This window comes from Rhineura floridana, chromosome 6 (genome assembly GCF_030035675.1).
Source record: "Rhineura floridana isolate rRhiFlo1 chromosome 6, rRhiFlo1.hap2, whole genome shotgun sequence".
In the NCBI taxonomy this organism is placed as follows: domain Eukaryota; kingdom Metazoa; phylum Chordata; class Lepidosauria; order Squamata; family Rhineuridae; genus Rhineura; species Rhineura floridana.
This window is the reverse complement of record NC_084485.1, coordinates 153,409,306-153,427,429: the sequence shown is the minus strand read 5'-3', so window position 1 is coordinate 153,427,429 and position 18,124 is coordinate 153,409,306. Positions and strand designations below refer to the sequence as shown.

The 18,124-nt window shown below is 42.0% G+C and overlaps 1 protein-coding gene across 2 annotated transcripts in view; it reads right to left on the bottom strand.

Moving 5' to 3' along the window:
- PAPPA2 (pappalysin 2) overlaps positions 1–18,124 on the bottom strand; it is a 219,636-nt gene that overhangs the window by 25,232 nt on the left and 176,280 nt on the right. For both annotated transcript variants that reach the window (XM_061634177.1, XM_061634178.1), the window contains 3 exons: positions 12,785–12,917; positions 9,179–9,288; positions 1,166–1,237 (listed from right to left, as the gene is read on the bottom strand). In XM_061634177.1, the coding sequence (XP_061490161.1) occupies positions 1,166–1,237; positions 9,179–9,288; positions 12,785–12,917 (315 nt within the window). The remainder of the gene's footprint in view (positions 1–1,165; positions 1,238–9,178; positions 9,289–12,784; positions 12,918–18,124) is intronic.

Sequence of the window (18,124 nt, the reverse complement as noted above, 5' to 3'; positions counted from 1 at the left end):
GATTGCATGGGAGTAAAGCCCACTGAACTCAATAAGCATGCAAATGATCAGACCTGCCTTTTCTCTTGGCATCTCCTCTCCCTTCCTCCTCCCTTCATTTTCTCCTCCCCTCTTCCTTTTTTCTCCTCCCCTGCCCACTCCAGGCCTCTATCCCCATGGTCAGTTTTACCTATCCTAAGCATGATTGCATGAGAGTAAAGCCCACTGAACTCAATAAACATGTGGCTTGGGTCCAGGCTATTTGTCAGATTGCATCGCCCTCTATGTGCCTGCCCGGACCCTGAGATCTTCAGGAGAGGCCCTTCTTTCAATACCTACATCCGCACAAGTACAACGAGTGGGAATACGAGATAGGGCCTTCTCGGTGGTCACCCCTAGACTTTGGAATTCCCTCCCTAGGGAGATAAGAATGACCCCTTCCCTGCAGTCCTTTCACCGACAGTTAAAAACTTTCTTATTTCAGCAAGCCTTTGATTCCGAAGGCGGCCAAGGATAGGCCCAAAAGGATGTTATATTGTTCTTGCCAGTTTATTTTTTAATTATTCTGATTTTATGATTATGGTTTTTAATTATTAGAAACAGTTTAATGCTATTTTAAACTAGAGTTCATTTTTTAATTATATCTGTTTATACTTATTCATTTATGTATTATATGCTTTTATTTTTGACAGGTTTTTAATTGTATGTGTCTTTTATCTGGAAGCCGCCGTGAGTTCCAATTTGGAAAAACGGCGGGATATAAATAAAGTTAATAAAGTTAATAAATAAATAAATAAAATGATCAATCCATTATCAGCAAACTTGCACAGGATCCCATTTCTTACGTCCTAGAATAAAAAGCAGAGAAATTCACTAATAAGGAAAAAACCTTGCGGTTTAAGGAAGTACCTATAGCCAACAGATATTTCTATCAAACTTTAAAAAGCAGGGACATTGGGCAGCTATAGTGAATGCACCAGGGGAACAGGAGACCTGACCTCCTCTCTGAGGTATTGGACTGCTCTACAAATTTGGCAAAATGCAAACACAATTTTGGTTAGTCTTTCACAGTCCAATCCACTTCCTGTGTAGCTTGGAAGAATTTGGTAACAGACACAAGACACAAACTAAAATACAAGAATCTGGTACTAAACATCCACTCTGGAAACACACACACACCTCTTACCTCGCAGGAAGCAATGCAATGAATGGCTTTTGGATCTGGATGCCACTCCAGTCTTCCAGTGCACACAATATTCTGAAGAAAGGAAAAAGTAATTATTTCATGTGGCCCAGGAAGTAGCATCTGGCCTTCTATAGTACCACTGTAAGTCAGAGATGAGGACCCTCTGGCCTTTCAAATATTGCTGAACTATTGCTGGCTGATGGGAGCTATAGTCCAACATCTGGAGGGCTGCAGGTTCTCCATCCCTGCTGTATTAAAGATTAGGTATTACATGAATGTCAGTTATCAACGGTTGTAAAATGTTTACATATAAAGATGTCACATGTGAAGAATTACAGATTTCACATGCAATCTCACACTTGGCACATAGTAAGTATTTTGGAAAATATCACTATTTACATTTTTCTCCTTTAAAAGAACCCAAGCTTCTAGACCTCGTGCTTGTGAAAATACATTTGAAATACGTTTACAATGGCTACGGTAAAGTGAGCAGCTGTGACTTGCATATCTACAGTCTCTCTATGAGAGCCTCTCAATAATATTCTCTCTATGCACTCTCACTGCTCTTACACTCTCATCTTGCTCCCAACTCCAACATTAAAAATTCTGCAAAAATCCAAGCATCACGTTCAGAGTCCAACATGCACTTTTACTTGCACACATCTTTATGTTCTCCAAAAATGTACTTCTCAGTGTGTAAACATGCAACAAACAAGCACTTAGCCTCAAAACAGGGAACTGAATGACTTTCTTAAACACAGAGGTAGGTGCTATTACCTTTCTCACCAGGATCTTTTTATCTTGCATAAATAGAGATAAATACACCAACTGCACAGAACTATAGCTTAGCAATGTTCTCAAACAGTGCATAGTACTCTGTGCAGTTGTCACATATGACCTACCTAGTCACAGATTTCACACTTGTTATTTACATGAATGCAGCAATGGCATATGTGAGGAGTGGAATGCAGTGGCAGCACTACTATCCCAGCAGTGCTGCTGCCAGTCCGGTCAGGGATGGAGCAGGGATAGGCGGTGGCAAGGTTGCAGAAGCTCAGGATTGCTGATGGGAGCCCTGCAGGGTGGGGACTATTCAAATAACATTCCACAAAGTGGTCTTCTTTTCTAGGGGTTGTGTGTGGAAAACAAAATATTCAGAAATGTGTTTTGAACAATGTCATCTCAGCTGTAAACAAAAACCCATCCCCTTCGGGGTCAGTTTTCAGCATTCCTTGCAGAAACATCCATTCATTCATTTACGGTACTCTCACTCTTAATTGTCCTGCCACCCTCAGTTATATCATCACAAAGCCAAATCCACTGGTTACATAGCCCTGTACCATTCATTGAGTGATCCCTAATTGGGCAGGATTATTCCAGTCACTAATCCAAGCAGCATGAAGAAGCAACAGGGGTGGGTTGGAATGGGTGAAGCCAACAAGTATTGGAGCAGGTTTCTATCTAAATGTGTCTTAACAAACTCCTACCTCACTGAAACTTCTACTTTCTACCCAAAAATCAAAACAGGAGGAATATTCAGTGCAACACCTAGAACTCATCTAAATCCAGTTGGTATTTTTGCCCAGCCTAGTTTAGCATGCTGAAGTTCCTTGTATCCTTCATTGATCTTCCTCTTCCACCACCCCTGCATTGCAGGCACTTCTTAAAGCCAAGCTGAAAAAAATGTACAGAGGGATCAAGAAATGAAGACAGCAGTAAAGATGTGTTTTAGAAACCAGCATTGGGTAATTCCAACTCAAAGACTTTTTCCACTTCAGAATGATAGGCCTCACAGAGCACATCCAAGAGCAGAACCACGGAACACCATCCTACCCTGCTGAGACATATCCCATCATCCAACGTGCAGCTGATTCAACCTGACACACAGCAGTGTCCAAATGCATGAAACTCTGATAATTTCCACACTTCCTGGACATTCTCAGGAGGAACAGGGTGATCTTGGTTTGGAACTCTGGCTCTTGATAGTGTTATCTGCTTTTATTTCCCCTTCCACTGTGCCTTCAATATGTTTCAGTTTTATTTTCAGAAATATTATTCTTGATGGACCTGATTTAGGAAAAACAAAGAAGTTATAATATTTGAGGTATTTTAGCCATTCCACTGAGAGGAACCAGGACAATATTCTCTAAGTTGGCAGTTAGCAAGAAACTGGAAATCATAGCCAGAGATTCAGGAAACCAAAACCAGAATGGATCAAGACAGCTTGGAATAGAACCATAGCTGAATAAAATAGGGAAATTGACATTGTTTTCAGATATTTCTCCCCTTCCTGATAGAGTACTCATGTTTGCATATTTTCTGTACAGATGTATTTGTTCTTCCCAGAAATGTGTGAGCTTTGGAGGATGTCAGGCAGAGATTCAGAATGTATGCCACCGGCAAGCTTTACACAAGTAACACTACTGTGGAATAGTCTTCATTTTCAATCTCTTCCTTCAAAATAGTGATTTTGGAAGGGCAGAATCCCATATTCTTTGCAATTATTTGCACCCATTGAATCCCCATGTTGTCGCTCTTTGTTGCTGCTTTGTTTGTCATTTTTAAAAATCTGTTTCATAACTTGACTGGTCTCAGTTATTCAGGGATCGTGTACTGGAAGTGGTGACATCAAAATGGTACGTAGTCAATGATATTTGGCTATGTGCTGACATCATTACAGGCAAATAAAGCTCCTTCAAGTAAAGGGAATGCTTTTCCATACCAATCACGTGGGTGACCCTAACCCTAGCCAATCAGGGATCATTCTATGTATGACCTTGAAGGATTTCTGAGTTCTTTCAAAATGATTTCTGAAAAATCACCAAAGGAGAGGCAAAGTAGACCCTGCCAGAGCTTTTTAAAAAATGCCCCCCATTTTGGCACAGCACAGCAACCACCCAGATCAACAGTAACAAGCCTGAATAGATAATGTAGGAATGGCTGGGGGGGGGGAGCAATACTTCCAGGGCAGGTTTGTTTATTTGTTACACTTCCCTTTGCACAAGTCACAAGACAGTTCACATGGCAAATAGATAAAAACACATAAAATAACACAATTTTTTAAAAACACATAACGAATCATTAAAGAACAATTACTAATAGCAACTATGAATGTCAGAGAATTTCGACAAAAATGGAAAAGGATGCAGAAATTGTTGCAGTTTGGGTGTTCGTCTGTGGTCAGGAATGGAAATACAATCAGTATTTATTTATTAGATTTATATTCTGCCCTTCTTCCCAGTAGGAGCCATTCGCATGATGGTAGTTGTTTGTAAAAATACGTAATTAATGTTATGAAGGTTGACATGAGGGTCCGGTCTGGAACGAATCTCCCCCATGGTATAAAGACATTTTAAAAATGATGCCACTTTAAACAGGGTAGACCTAGAATTAGGCATTGTTAGTGCAGAGCACGGAACAGTAATCCAGAGAAGCCAAAGTACCACAGGCCAAACCAAAAATGCCAAAGACACTTGAAGAGAGACAGTGTATATAAGTGCTTCTAGCTAATGCTAGAAGCCTCCAAGCCAAGGTAGGAGAACTAGAGTGACTGGTCTTAGATCATAGAATCATAGAATAGTAGAGTTGGAAGGGGCCTCCTACAAGGTCATTGAGTCCAACCTCCTGCTCAATGCAGGACAGCATTGATATAGTAAGCATAACTAAAACCTGGTGGAATGGAGAAGTTATCCCTGGATATAAACTATGTCAGGAGGACATGGTGTTGCTCTGTACATGAAACAGGGCATTGAATCCAGCAACCTAGAAACCCTAAAAGAGGCAGAATCCTCAACAGAATGGTTGTGGGTCGTGGTAGCAGACCCCAGGAGTAATTTGGTACTAGGCATGCAATCATCCCCCCTGATAAAAATGCTGAGAGATCTTGAGATGAAAAATGAAATCAAGGAAGTAGCCAAACTAGGAAATTTTGCAGTAATGGGCGACTGCAACTACCCTGACATAGACTGGCTATATATGTGTTCCAGTCATGACAAAGAGGTATAATCTCTAAATACCCTAAATGACAGTGCCCTTGAACAGTTGGGTCATGGAACTGACCAGAGGGCGGTGATCCTGGACGTAATGTTAAGGGAAGCTTAGGACCTGGTGCAAGATACAAGCGTTGTCAAACTGATTGGGAGCAGTGACAACAGTGGTATTAAATTAAACATATATGTAAATAGCCAATGGCCAACAAAATCCAACACGGTCACATTTGACTTCTAAAGAAGAAACTTCCCAAAAATGAGAGGACTGGTAAAAAGAAAGTTAGAAGGAAAAGTCCAGTGAAAACACAATTTTCAAAGCTCAACTGGAGTATATATTGCAGATCAGGAAACATACCATCCAGAGGATGCAGTGTGGTTAACAAGCAGAGTCAAATAAGCTATTATTTATTTATTTATTATTTATTATTTCAATTTATATACCGCCCTTAGCGAAATAGCTCTCAGGGCGGTGAATAAACAAAATAAAATACAATATATCATAATAAAAATACAAAAACATATACAAACAAACAACGAAAAGCACAGCAAAAACAAAATAAATACTATTAGAGGTAAGAAGCCTTTCTTCAAAATATGGAAGTCTTGTCTGAATGAGAAGAATAAAAAGGAACGCAAACCCTGGCAAAAGAACTGCAAGAAGACAATAAAAAAGGTAAAGGTGTCCCCGCACTTGTAGTGCAAGTCGTTTCCGACTCTTAGGGTGACGTCTTGCGACGTTTACTAGGCAGACCGTATACATGGGGTGGGATTGCCAGTTCCTTCCCCGGCCTTTCTTTACCCCCCAGCATATGCCGGGTACTCATTTAACCGACCACAGATGGATGGAAGGCTGAGTGGACCTTGACCCCTTTTACCGGAGATTCGACTTCCTCCTTTCGTTGGAATTGAACTCCGGCTGTGAGCAGAGCTTCGGCTGTGTTACCGCCGCTTACCACTCTTACTTACCTTTTTTACTTACCTTAAAAAGGATTTGAGAAGCATATTGTTAAAAATATAAAAACCAACAAAAGAAAATTCTTAAAATACATTTAATAGGAGAATATCTAGGCAGGAGGTCGGATCCTTGGATGTTAAGGGAGTCAAAGGTGTCCTAAAGCAGGATAAGGAGATTGCATAGAAACTAAATGAATTCTTTGCATCTGTCTTCACAAAGGAGGATATGGGCAGATCCCTGTGCCTCAACTAACATTAGCAGGAAGGGTGTCTAAGGAACTGAGGTAAGTAGTGGTGACAAGAGATGAAGTTCTAGGCTTAAAAGACAAAATGAAAACTGACAACCACTGGGTCCAGATGGCATCCACCCAAGAGTTCTCAAAGAACTCAAATGTGAAATTGCTGATCTTCTAACAAAAATATGTAACTGGAAAGTGGCCAATGTAACACCAATATTTAAAAAGGGATTGCGGGGGGGAATCTCCAAAATTAGAGACTGGTCAGCTTAACATCTGTCCCAGGAAAACTGGTAGAAAGTATTGTTAAAGATAAAATAACCAACCATATAGAAGAGTGAGCCTTGCTAAAGCAGAACCACCATGGTTTCTGCAAGAGTAAGTCCTGTCTCAACAAGGCATTAGAGTTCTTTGGAAGTGTTAACAAGCATATTGATGGAGGTGATCCAGTGGACATAGCATACTTTCAAAAGGCGTTTGACAAGGTACCTCACCAAAGGTTCTTGAGTATGCTTAGCAGTCATAGAAGAAGAGGGAGAGGTCCGCTTGTGGATCAAGAGCTGGCTAGGGAATAGAAAGCAGAGAGCAGGAGTAAATAACAGTTCTCCCAATGGAGGGATGTAGAAAGTGGAGTTCCCCAAGGATTGGTACTGGGAGCTGTGCTTTTTAACTTGTTTATAAATTATCTAGAATTAGGGGTGAGCAATGAGGTTGCCTAGTTTGCTGATGATACTAAATTGTTCAGGGTTGTTAAAACAAAAAGCGATTGTGAAGAGCTCCAAAAGGACCTCTCCAAACTGGGCTTAAAATGGCAAATGAAACTCAATGTAAACAAGTGTAAAGGTATGGAAGTTGGAGCAAAAATTTTAATTTTACATATACACTGCTGGTGACTGGCCAGGAACACAACATTGGGTTGTATTCGATAACTTGATGAAGATGTTGACCCAGTGTGTAGCAGCTGTGAAAAAGGCAAATTCCATGCTAGGGATCATTAGGAAAGGTATTGAAAATAAAACAGCCGATATCATAATGCCGTTGTATAAATCTATGGTGTGAACATACTTGGAATACTGTGTACAGTTCTGGTCGCCTCACCTCAAAAAGGATATCGTAGAGCTAAAAAAGGTTCAGAAAAGGGCAGCCAAAATTATCAAGGGGGTAGAATGACTCCCCTATGAGGAAAGGTTGCAGCATTTGGGGCTTTTTAGTTTAGAGAAAAGGTGAGTAAGACGTGAGACGAAAGACGTGTATAACATTATGCATGGCATGGAGAAAATGGATAGAAAAAAGTTTTCCTCTCTCTCTCATGACACTAGAACCCATGGACATCCAAGAAGCTGAATGTCAGAAGATTTAGGACAGACAAAAGAAAGTTGGTGATGGTCACCAACTTGGATGGTTTTAAAAGAAGATTAGACAAATTCATGGAGGATAAGGCCATCTATAGTCAGAGGCAGTATGCTTCCAGATACCAGTTGCTGGAAATGGTAAGAGGGGAGAATGCTCTTGCACTTAGGTCCTGCTTGCAGGTTTCCCATGGGCAACTAGCTGGCTGATGTGAGAACAGGACACTGGAGTAAATGGGCCATTAGCCTGATCCAGCAGGCTTTTCTTATGTTCTTATGCTAATGCCTTATTAAAAAACATTGTTTTGATGCTTCCTTCACATTGAAATAAATGTACATTACATAAATAGTTACACAAGTTAACACAATTAGTTATGTATCTTATGTAAATTATTGGACAGCAAGACAAAGAACATTGTATCTGGTGGAACCCTAACTTCACTGGAATGGACATTGCGCTGACTGTGACAAATACAGGTCAAAATGGAAATTGCTGCCCTCTTGCATCCCTAAAAGGAGCAACAGCAGCAGCAATCAAGCCTCTCCTCTACCAAACACCTGCTGAAAAAGATGAGTCTTAACTAACTGCCTAAAACTATAGAGAGATGGGACCAGATGCACCTTGTAGGGATGAAACTCCACATAAAAGGAGCCGCCACTGAAAAGACTCTTTTGGTTAGAGTAACAAGGAAGCTAGTCAGACGCCTGCTCCACTTTTCTATTACTATATCGCAGCCTTCCCATTCTTGCAGGACTTTGCTTCACTAATGTAGCAGGAAGTTGGAGTGCACAGAACTCTCATGGACATATAGACATGTAAGTTACAAAAGCTCCCATTTTGCAGCCTCTACAAAATCATTTTCAAACATATCTCCGCAATCATGAAGCCTAGAAGCTTGAATGTTTCAAGAAGGAAAACAAGGATACACTACTAAAGTTGAAAGGCAGCTACATTTCTAAGGTCATGGTGACTACAATGATGTTTTGTAAATTGAGCTACCTTTTAAAAATCTTCAAAACAGCCCAATCCTAAGCATGTTTATTCAAAAGTAATTCATGAGACTTATTTCTAAGTAACTACAGTTAGAAGGATTACAGATTTAATTAGAACCCTTTGCTGCAGTGGTGACCATGTGATTAGTAGAACTGGGTTATTTACCACTTTCTGAATGGAACACGATGAATTTCTTACAGACCACAAACCCCTAGACTGAGGCTCCTTTTCAGACAGCCTCCTCCTTTTGCATGCCCCTTCACTACCACCTCCTTTTAGCTTCCTACTTTCATCACTCTCAGTTCTTTTCAGATGTGATTCTGCCTAAACTGGGCAGATGGATGGAAAAGTACATCAGATTACTTAAGAATCCAAAGCATTGTATCAACACTTTCAATAGTCTGAGAGCAATTTAGTGCAAGGCGACTGAACACCAACGTATTTGGATATCAGTTCTGAACAGTCCCCACTCCCCACCTCACCCTCTTTACCTGGACTCTAGTAGGCTTCAGTCTGTGGTCCATGGTATCTGCAGTGACATTTTCAGGCAGTATCACAGGATCTCTTGGGAGAATTAGACAGGAAGGTGTGCACACAGCACCTGGAGTGGAATAGAAAAAATACTTTTGCACTAGAAGCCACTAAGAATTTCTTTAGCACTGTGAAGTTCTCTATAATAAATAAGACTCTTCATATTTCTGCCAATTTAAAAATCTAAAAGGCCACAACATGCATAACATGACTTGCATGCATAACGTGACTTCCATCAGAGGCTTCAGCAATTTCTATAGAACAAAGAGAATCTTAACCTTTTTTTTTTAAAGAGAAAGATTCTAGAATTCATGACTGCAGAGAAATTTTTGTTTAAAATGCTGGCTCTTTTTGCTACAATCATAGAATCATAGAATAGTAGAGTTGGAAGGGGCCTATAAGGCCATCACGTCCAACCCCCTGCTCAATGCAGGAATCCAAATCAAAGCATTCCCGACACATGGCTGTCCAGCTGCCTCTTGAATGCCTCCAGTGTCAGAGAGCCCACTACCTCTCTAGGTCATTGGTTCCATTGTCGTATGGCTCTAACAGGAAGTTTTTCCTGATGTCCAGTCGAAATCTGGCTTTCTGCAACTTGAGCCCATTATTCCATGTCCTGCACTCTGGGACAACTGAGAAGAGATCCCGGCCCTCCTCTATGTGACAACCTTTCATGAAGAGTGCTATCATATCTCCCCTCAGTCTTCTCTTCTCCAGGCTAAACATACCCAGTTCTTTCAGTCTCTCCTCATAGGGCTTTGTTTCCAGTCCTCTGATCATCTTTGTTGCCCTCCTCTGAACCTGTTCCAGTTTGTCTGCATCCTTCTTGAAGTGCAGAGACCAGAACTGGACGCAGTATTTGAGATGAGGCCTAACCAGTGCTGGATAATGTAAATGTACTGCCTTCAAATCGATTCCGACTTATGGCGACCCTATGAATAGGGTTTTCATGAGGCTGAGAGGCAGTGACTGCCCCAAGGTCACCCAGTGAGCTTCATGGCTATGTGGGGATTCGAATCCTGGTCTTCCAGGTCATAGTCCAACACCTTAACCACTACACCACACTGGCTCTCAACCAGTGCTGAATAGAGGGGAACTAATACTTCAAGCGATTTGGAAACTATACTTCTGTTAATGCAGCCTAATATATAGCATTTGCCTTTTTTGCAGCCACATCACACTGTTGGCTCATATTCAGCTTTTGATCAATGACAATTCCAAGATCCTTCCCACATGTCATGTTGCTGAGCCAAGTATCCCCCATCTTATAATTGTGCATTTGGTTTCTTTTTCCTAAGTGTAGAACTTTGTATTTATCCCTGTTGAATTTCATTCTGTTGCTTTCAGCCCAATGCTCCAGCCTATCAAGGTCCCTTTGAATTTTGTTTCAGTCTTCCACGGTATTAGCTATGCCCCCCAATTTTGTATCATCTGCAAATTTGAAAAGCATGCTCTGTACCTCCTCATCCAAGTCTTAACAATCTTAACAAACAGACAATCTAGGGCTGCAATCCAATATATGTCTACTCAGAAGTAAGCTCCATTGGGTTCAATGGGATTTACTCCCAGGTAAGTGTGTATTGGATTGCAGCCTGGGTGAGGATTCCAGAGATCAAAATGGGATCTACCCCCCCCACACACACACAGAACACAGGTATTAGCTGGTTCCCAAATCCCCCAATCCCCTGGCTCTTTGCTCCTCTTTCCTCTTGCAGTTTTTTATTTACCTTCATTTTCACTTCCCTTATTCTTGAAGAAATAAATATTTGTACAAAAAAAGCGAAACAAACAAACCCTAAAGCAAAATATGCCACTTTGCAAAGAAGTAGTTACAGGGGAAAACATTTCAAGAGAGGGGCTCACAACATGATGCACAAATGCCGCCCTGGGCTCCTGCTGGAAGGGCAGGATATAAATAAATAAACAAAACAAAATAAAATGTGCACAGGCAAGAATTAAGTGAGATTCTATGGCTTTAAATGGGTTCAGGATTTCACTTTGAAATTTATTCAGATTTATATACATTTAAATGGATTCAATACAAAACTATATATGTTAGGTCCAATCCAGCCAAGATTAACCACCTTTAAGTCATATTGTTTTCACGAGGAAGGAGTTCATTCTCCTACTGAAATGGATTGGACTTCAAAGCCTTTCATTTTGGCAAGAATTACTGTATCCATTAATACTTGGTATATTCTTGATGGTATTAATGCTTGGCATTTCAGCTAGAAATTTTCACCTGTGATTCAAAAACCACAGAAAGTCAGACTAAATATGATAATTGCCCTTTCTGACCTAAAAGTCCCTTTGCAGATCACATGATTCAGGACTTGGCTTTCCAAAGTGCAAAGATAGGCTTTTTGCAAAAGTTTGGACTTGGAATAATTTTTAAAGTGCAAACCAGAGATCGGGCTTCCAAAATGCATTTGCTGTTCTGTACTCAAGGTATACAGTCCTAAATCTCTGGACTGTCCAATAGCCTCTATATGACTGATGCCAATGAGGTTTGTCATGTTCAGGCCCAGAAACATTCTTTGGGAGATTATAAAGCTCCCTTCAAACAATGAGGAGAGCTTTACAAACCCAAAATTCTTCTCCAGCTCGGATGAAAGCAGAAATCAAAGAAAAAAAATACTGGCTTCCCTACCCAGCTTCTCTCTGGGCTCATCCACACTGGAGTATAACGCGGATATGCTTGTGTCTTTGTTTTGTGTGAGGCATCCACATGACATCCTCCTCATCCAAGTGGCATCCCGCACTCCCCCCCAAAAATTTGGATTTTCCTGATCCGTGGATCATCCAATAAGGGGGAAAATGAAAAAGAAATTGCATGTTACCCGACTGTGGATGCACACTGTGTCGGCAAGCCTTCTTACATGTGTGGTGACATATGGGTGTTAGGTGCCACCTATTGCCACACGCCCTGCTTGCATTTTGTTTCCATCAGCCAAAAGGAAAGGATGCAGCCTGTCCTTTTCCACCAGTTGTTGCTGAATGCATATTTACAGCATTTTTAGAACTGTTCTTGCACAAAATAGCTGTATTTCAAATAAAAATAAAATTTGTCCTTGCAGGTATAGGAGGCAGGAAGGGGAAAGGGGAAGGAATGAAATGGCAGGGAAGGGGACAACAACACCCAGCATGAATTTATCCAATCAAGCACTGCCAGTGAATGCGTGAGTGCCCTAGTCCAGGTCGCCTATGTGCAGCCCATGAATATCAGCGAGTTTTGCACTGGAGAGGAAAATCACAAATACTCATGGAATTCCTAATGTTACTTCTTCAGCCATTACTTCTGGCAATGTGTCATTGGTAATAGCCAGACATTTTGCAAATGTACGGTAAATGCCTAGTCAGCCTAGTCAGTTTTAAAATAGCAGCAGAAAGCTAAACATTACACAGAAATGTGCTATCAATTTCATCATTGCTGACTCATGAACTCTTTTCTAATTCTTGGAGACAGTAAGAGACTTAGCCCAGGGAAAAAAGCTCTCTTCCGAGAATTTGTAAAAAGTTACAGGAGGAGATAAAAAGGGGGGGTGTTCAGAAAATGACATTCTTACCAATTCCATAGCTTTGCTTACACTTGTACTCCACTGAATTAAGCTCTTGGGGTGGTGAACATTCCCCCTGCAGATCTTCACATAATTTAAATTCCTCTGTCCACAAACCATCTTTAGTGCAAAGGATAGGAGCCTGAGGTATAAAAAAACAGAATGAAAAGCAAGACGTTTTAGTCCATTTTTTGTGGCCAGACTCACTAAAAGCAAGGCGTTTCCTGATTCAGCTACCCAAGTATGGCTTTCACTAAACTGGCAGAAATCTTCTTCTCCGATTTGGAATTGTCAGTATTCTTATTGGTGTTATTGTAGTGGCGTGGGGTGGTGAAAGACTTTTATGTCAAAACACTATTTGCTAGGCTTGAAAGGGAAGAGAAAACCCTGCAGTTAGAATTGCTATTAAACCAGTTTTCTAACTTTAAAGCTTAATTTATAAAAATCTCTCCCACCCAACACTTACTTCCTTCACCTTCCACTCTTATTCACTCTTCCAGTATTCACCATGGTTCCACTCTCTCCTTTGGGAACCATGTGGACTAGGGTCTACCCCCTTAATATTGTTATGAGCATGGGGGTTAGAATGAATGATCCCTGTGGGTCCCCTTCCAGCCTCTGATTTGGAATCCTGTGTCTTGGGGCTGGCTCTGCTGGCCAGATGAATTTCTTTTGTTAAACAAATAGAGTGGCCAGGTAGGAGAATGGGTCTATCAGTTGCCCAGCAACTGGTGAATGGGCCAGGAAGACCCTTTTGGCATTGAAACTCTTCAAGAGAGCCTCCCCTCCCTTCCTGGCAGCTAGCAGAAGTTTGTGCTTAGAGTGTTTTCAGAATGGTCTAGAGAATGGCTGGAGCTGGAGGAAGGCAGAGAGGCTATCCCTCTGCACCATGGCTTTAGGATGCCTCCTGAAACTCAGATGGAAAAGCTGCATATTGGACTGCTGATGCCTTGAACCCCTCCATCCTAAGCTCAGGTTGAAAAGTGTGTAAAGAAATAAACCATATTTCATAAAGACATTGCAGTCTCTGTTGACCTTCTTCCCAAAGGAAACCAAACCCTGGATGAGCACAGGGAGCCCTGAAATCTCACCGCTTGGAGACTGGGGAGGCGCGCAACAATATGAATTCATTAATAGGAAAAAAAACCCTTACAGTTTAAGAACGTGCTTATAGTAAATAGATACAATATTTCTATCAAACTTTAAAAAGCAGGGAAATTGGGCAGCTATGGTGAATGCACCAGGAGAGTAAGGGATCAGACCTCCTATCTGAAATATTGTACTGCCCTACAAATTTGTAAAAATGCAAACACAATGCTCAGAAGCACATTACCAAATTCTTCCAAGCTACACAGGAAGTGGATTGGACTGTGAAAGACCAACCCAAATTGTGATTGCAATTTGCCAAATTTGTAGGGCACTACAATATCTCAGAGAGGAGGTCAGGTCTCCTGCTCCCCTGGTGCATTCATTATAGCTGGCAAATTTCCCTGCTTTTTAAAGTTTGATAGAAATATCTGTTGGCTATAGGTACGGTCTTAAACAGCAAGGGTTTTTTTTTTGCTTATTAGTGAATTTCTCTGCTTTTCAATCTGGGAGGTAAGAAATGGGATCCTATGCAAGTTTCCTGAGAATGGACTGATAATTTGCATGCTTATCGAGTTCAATGAGATTAATTCCCATGCAATCATGCTTAGGAAAGGTGAAACTGACCACAGGGAAGGAGGATAAGGGGGGAGGTGAGGAGGAGTGTGAGGGCAGGTCTGATCATGTGCATGTTTATTGAGTTCAATGGGATTTACTCCTGTGCAATCGTGCTTAGGATATATGAAACTCACATGGGGAGGGCAGAAAAGGGGAGGGGAGGATGGGTACAGTTAGGGAGGAAGGTGGAGGGGAGAGGGGATAAGGGTAGGGAGGGGAGGAGATTGGGTGGGTGGTTACTGGGCAGAGGAAAAGCCCCTTTCCTTTCCAAAAGAAAAACATTATAAACAGTAACATTATTTTTCAGGGTTTCCTCCACCTTTTTATTCTACAGCAGACACATGTATTCTCCACCCGAATTTAAATCAAAGCTGACCCTGGCCATATACACACCAGGCATTTATTCCACTATAAATAGTCATGGCTTCCCTCAAAGAATCCTGGGAAGTGTAGTTTTGTTCATTATTCCCCTCACAGAGCTACAATTCCCAGAATTCTCTGTGAAGAGGTGCTGACTGTTAAACCACTCTGGCTACAGGAGCTCTGTCAGGAGAAAACTGGTTGCTTTTCCACCATGCTCCCTAGCCTGGTTGTGCTGTTACTGAACACCAAGCAGGAGTGTAGTCATCCAGGGTCTCGGGGGTGTCTTAGACCCTGTACTTTTTTGGGAGCAGGGTCCCAGCAGGGTCCCAGTGTTATCAGCATCCTGTAAGCCAATCAGCATGAAAGGGGAGTGTCTCAGCCACTACTCTCTTGACCTTTCCTGCTGATTGAATCTACTGAGAGTGAAAGGAGGTGAGTCAGGCACTGAGAAGAGTCTTCTTGGTAGCTAACACTCTCCCCTTTCATGCTTATTGGCTCCTGGGGATGTTTATTATGGGAGTAGGCATTAACAAGGATCTCATTCTCAATCCCGCAGCAAAAAAGGGGGAGGGGGCATGGCTATGACTAACATGAAGGGACCCTGCACTTTGGAATTTGCCACTACACTACTGCTGCCAAGTCTTCTCTAATAAGACCTCACTCATCCATGACATACAGAGACCGGACAAACTGGGCAAAATGCACTACAAAATACATTGCCTGGGCAAACTGGGTGGCGTTGATCTGACTCAGCTTTCCCCACTGACTTAGCACAGGCTGAGGATTATGGAGTCACCATGATTCGGAAGAATTCAATCTCCCTCACCAGGAGACCCTTCCACTTTGGGGTGGGGCTAGAGGGACTGCATCTGGTGTTGGTCCGTAAAGACAGATAGGAGATGCTGTTGGTGTTATCACCTGCCTTGCTGCCTGACAGCCTCCCCAGCCAAGCTGGCTGAGGTGTCATTACCAGTGGTTTAGAGGAATCCAGAACAGTGTTCCTGTGTGAATTCAATGTCCACACCGTGGCCACTTGATACTTCATGGCCTCCACAGCAACCATGGGGCTGACTCAAGTAGTCATCAGTCTAACACACAGAACAGGACATATCTTTGATCTTGTCTTTTCCCCAGATGATGAGGGGTGTGGTCTGAATGTGTGTGCATATGTGTAACCCTGCTGTCATGGTCAGATTACTTCCTGGTTAGATTTGGTATCTATCCCCCCCCTGCAAGGATGGGGGGGCATTTGGTTAGCCTGCCTCCAGGAATATGGAATCCAAGGGACTTGTGAATGCTCTGGAGGATTACCCAGTGAATAGAGCTGGCAATCCTGTTGAAGCTCTGGTCTCACTATGGAATAGCAAGAGGAGGTGGGCCATTGACATGATGGTTCCTAAGTGTCCTCTCTCATGCTGTGGAGTCCATTTTGCTCCTTGGTGTTCTCAGGAGTGTCAGGTGGTGAAGCAGACTGGGTGATGGCTTGAGCACAAGTGGTGGCAGAAATCTTGCTGCAAAGCCAATCGAACATTAGAGCACATAATTGTGACTATTGCGCAGTGGTGCAGGCAGAAAATCAGACATGTTTTGCTGCCTCCATTGCATCCTTAAGTAGCCATCCAGCAGAGTTTTTTAAGATTGTCCATGGATTGTTTACATCTTTCTCAGCTAATGCAGCTCTGAACCCATCAGCAGCCCACTGCATCTCTTTTGCAAAGTACTTATAGAATAAAATTGTTAATCTCTGTGGAGACCTTGATGCTGTTTTGAGTACAAATCCAATTGAAGTGTCCAATGCTACATCTAAGTTCTATTTTGTGAGATCAGTTTCAATTGAAATGGCCTTAAACACAGATAAAACTTTGTGGAAATATGGCCGACCACATGCTCTATGGACCCTTGCCCCTCTTGGCTGATTAAAGCTAGCCAGGAGGACAGAGAGGGTGTTGATCAGATGGGTTTGGTTCAGGATGTGGTGAATGCATCTTTATGCAAGGGAGTGTGGCCTGACGCCCTTAAAGAGACATGTGACCACTCCTGGAAAACATCACCGTGGACCCAACAAATTCAGACAACTGCTATCTAGTTCCTGGCACAGCAAGCATTTTTTGAGGATACCAATTATCTAGACTCATTCTAAACTGAGCTCCAACCTGGTTTTGGGACTGAATTGGCCTTGGCCAGTCTGATGGATGACATTTACTGAGAGAGGGATAGAGGGAGTGTGACCCTGTTACTCTTACTTGATGTCTCAGTGGCTTTTGTTATCATCAACCATCGTATCCTCTTGGATGGGCTCTGCAAGATGGGATCTGGGGGCACTGGGCACACCTGCAGAGTAGGTTTCAGAGACTAGCATTGGTGGGGTACCGTTTGGCCCCTGGCAGCTTAAGACCAAGTGTCCGGTGGTGACTATGAGTGCTTTTTACTAACTTTGACAGATGTGCCAGCTACAGCCATTCTTGGATAGGAATAGCTTGACTACAGTGGATTAATAACCTCACAACTGGATTATTGAAATGTGCTCTAAGTGGGGATGCCCTTATGTCTGGTCTGAAAATTGCAGCTAGTGCAGAATGAAGAAGCATGACTTGTGGCCAGGATTGTTGTCTGCCAACACAACTTCAGTGCTAAGAAAACTGCAGCAGATAATTTAAGAACTTACTGTTAATGCATAAAACACGACACAGTTTGGGACCAGGGTATCTGAAACATGGCCTTACCCTTTTCATAGCTGCCTATTCACGTCTGTCATCTACAGAAACTTTTTTTGTGGTGCTGTATGAGCTGGAAGTTTGTTCCGTGGCATCTCGGACTAGGTCCTTCAGTGCTGTGGGATTTGCCTTGTGGAACATGCTGCCCATTGGAATTAGACAAGCTCCAACAAAATATGCCTTTTGTCAGATGCTAAAAACTCTTATATTTTTAAAGGCTTTCCCAGAAGGATGAATTGATTGGCGAGCAGATCACATTCCTCTTTGGATAACTGCTTTTATTTGTTGTATTGGTATTGTAGTTGCACACTGCTATGATATTTAGTTATGTTTAGTAGTCTATACATATTTCAAATAAATAAACACACACATTGATCTTATCCATAATTCTTATCAGTAATTATGATGAGCACAAAACCAGGGATAGAAATATTTTAGATTAATTAATGCATAGTATACTGATGTGATTGTGTATATATGGTTCAATAAATCCTTTGGAAAGGAAACAAGACGTGACTTCCCGGAAGGATTGCTCTGCCTGTGGCTGCCTGTGAGATGAGCTCTGTCT